Source organism: Monopterus albus, unplaced genomic scaffold, assembly GCF_001952655.1.
Source record: "Monopterus albus unplaced genomic scaffold, M_albus_1.0 scaffold633.1, whole genome shotgun sequence".
NCBI classification, from domain to species: Eukaryota; Metazoa; Chordata; class Actinopteri; order Synbranchiformes; family Synbranchidae; genus Monopterus; species Monopterus albus.
In genome coordinates this window covers 30,405-32,793 of record NW_018128513.1, presented here as the reverse complement: position 1 = coordinate 32,793, position 2,389 = coordinate 30,405, and the positions used below count along the sequence as shown (strand labels likewise).

At 41.3% G+C, this 2,389-nt stretch overlaps 1 protein-coding gene across 1 annotated transcript in view; it reads left to right on the top strand.

Moving 5' to 3' along the window:
• The window catches only part of LOC109953345 (cytochrome P450 2K1-like), a 21,163-nt gene extending 19,250 nt beyond the window's left edge, over positions 1 to 1,913 (top strand). Inside the window, 2 exon segments of the mRNA XM_020588799.1 lie at positions 1,501 to 1,642; positions 1,726 to 1,913. Of these exon segments, the coding sequence (XP_020444455.1) occupies positions 1,501 to 1,642; positions 1,726 to 1,913 (330 nt within the window).
• The last annotated feature ends 476 nt before the right edge of the window (positions 1,914 to 2,389 follow it).

The window sequence follows — 2,389 nt, the reverse complement described above, 5'->3', positions numbered from 1 at the left end:
TCACCCTCAAGCGCTTTCTGCACATTTTTGTTGTGTTTCCTGGGCACAAACCCCTCAGAGCCATTAAAGAGGAGTTTCACAGGATTGCAGGTTAGTGGTATTGAATTCGTTTCAGTAAGGCTAATCTGACAAATGATGATCAGTTAATAACATCTTGCTGTGACCTCTGGAAATAAACTAATAATTAGAATCCCCTTCAGGATTTCCTAATGCGGTTGGATGCATTGATGGCACACATATTCCCATCAATGCACCTACATGAAAATTAAAATTCAATTCTTATATTATTACATGAGTGTTGGGTCAATTTTAAAAAAGTATTTTGATTAATGTAATAATTACTCTCCATAAAACGTACTGGATTATTTATTAATCATTACTTTACAAATCCCATATCAACCACAATAGGAATTTTAAGAAAGGGTAGACATAAAACTGCACTTTTAATTCGTACAACAATCGGCATTTTATGCAATTACTGATGTTACTCATTCAGTTATTGAAGAATTAAGAACCATTTCTTACTTTACAAGTGACAAATAATAACATTACTAACATTATTTAGTAATTACTTATACCGAACACTGTATGATTAAAATGTAAACTTACGCATTGACTCGGGCAGCTATTTTCCCCCAAGCTAACTCTTTCTCTTTCGCTGCTGCAGCCGTGTTGGTTTTTTTTTTTTTTTTTTTTTTTTACGAAATATGGGCTCGTAGTCACTATATGCTTGTAGTAGCACATCCATTTCTGTTGGGAAAAAACGCAGACCTATTTTGGCTTGGTCCTGTTGCCATGGTGACTTGTAATTTCTTCACTCCATTGTTCAGGGCTTTTTATAGTCGCGTGGCACGCGCCTAACTCTGAGTCTAACAACTCAGAGTTGATTAAACCAACTCTTTTCAGCTGTTCTGAAACCGAAAACTCCGAGTTTTCCAACTCTGGGTAAGTCAACTCAGAGTTCAGGTTTGAACTCTGAGTTTGTTAAACCGCCTTCTTGAAATAGGCCCCAGGAGGAGCTGAACAGGGTGACAGGGAGTCGTCAGGTGCAAGTCGTGTTCAGGAAGAACCTGCCCTTCACTGACGCTGTCATCCATGAGACACAGAGACTGGCCAACATTGTTCCCATGGCGCTTCCTCGCAAAATGAGCCAAGACATCACTTTCCAGGGTTGCTTCATTAAAAAGGTCAGACTGAAGCAAACTAATAATATGCATGATCCACCCTGACTGAAAACAACAAATTAAAGAGACGAGAATAGAAAAATCAGTCAATAGATTTACATATTAATAAACAGGTATTCATTAAGGAGTGAACAGGTGTTGGTTTGATGGTTATGATATTCACCTTGGGGTGTCATACACAGGATCAAATAACTTGTCTTTTCTTTACTCTAATTTCTTGTCACAGCAGCAGAGTATTGCAACAAAACAGGTGAAGAGTTCAAAAACTCCTGTTGCTTAGCATGTAAATGCTTTTCAATCTCTGTGTTGTCTGCAGGGGACCACAGTGTATCCTCTCCTAACATCTGTCCTGTATGATGAGACCGTGTGGGAGAGACCACACTCCTTCTATCCTGCCCACTTCCTGAACAAAGATGGGAAGTTTGTCAAGCGAGATGCCTTCATGCCTTTTTCTGCAGGTTTGTGAACTCAACCATCTTTTCTTACTCATGTTCACTTATTGGCAGATGATATGAACATTTTCCTTTGTCATCTCTCACAGGTCGCAGGATTTGTCCTGGAGTGGGTCTGGCCAGGATGGAGCTCTTCATCTTCTTTACCACCCTCCTGCAGCACTTCCGTTTCACTCCTCTACCGGAAGTTTCAGAGGATGAGCTTGACCTGACACTACGTGTTGGCTTTACCCTCAGCCCTTCACCCCACAAACTGTGTGCTGTCTCCTGTGTGTAGTAAATGTTTCTGCCTTCCATAGTGGTGGTAAGCTGTGATAGCTCACTGTTCATGCATGTACACAACAGCATTACCCTAATTTTCTTCCGGTCTGGCTGCGTCACACATCTGATATGTCCCATGGACGGCTCTCTGGTCCACTTGGGTAAAGATATACATCTAGTCTATTTTTCAGGAATACCTGATCTTCTGACAAAGTTCGATCCAGCAATCAGACAGTGCTTGCCCAGAAAGATACAGTATGTATGTGAAACAGACTGGGATATGTTCAGGCAGTCCTGCGGGGAAGATCTGGACTCATTGGTGGATGTGACATGTTCTTATAGACCTTTTGCAGGGATATGATTATCCCATATAAGCATGTCAAAATATATCCTAACAATAAACCAGGGGTTACCAAGTCAGTTAAATCCTGTTTATACAGGAAGGCACTGGCTTTTAAACAAGGGGGGGGGGGGGGGGGGGGGGGGGTGTGG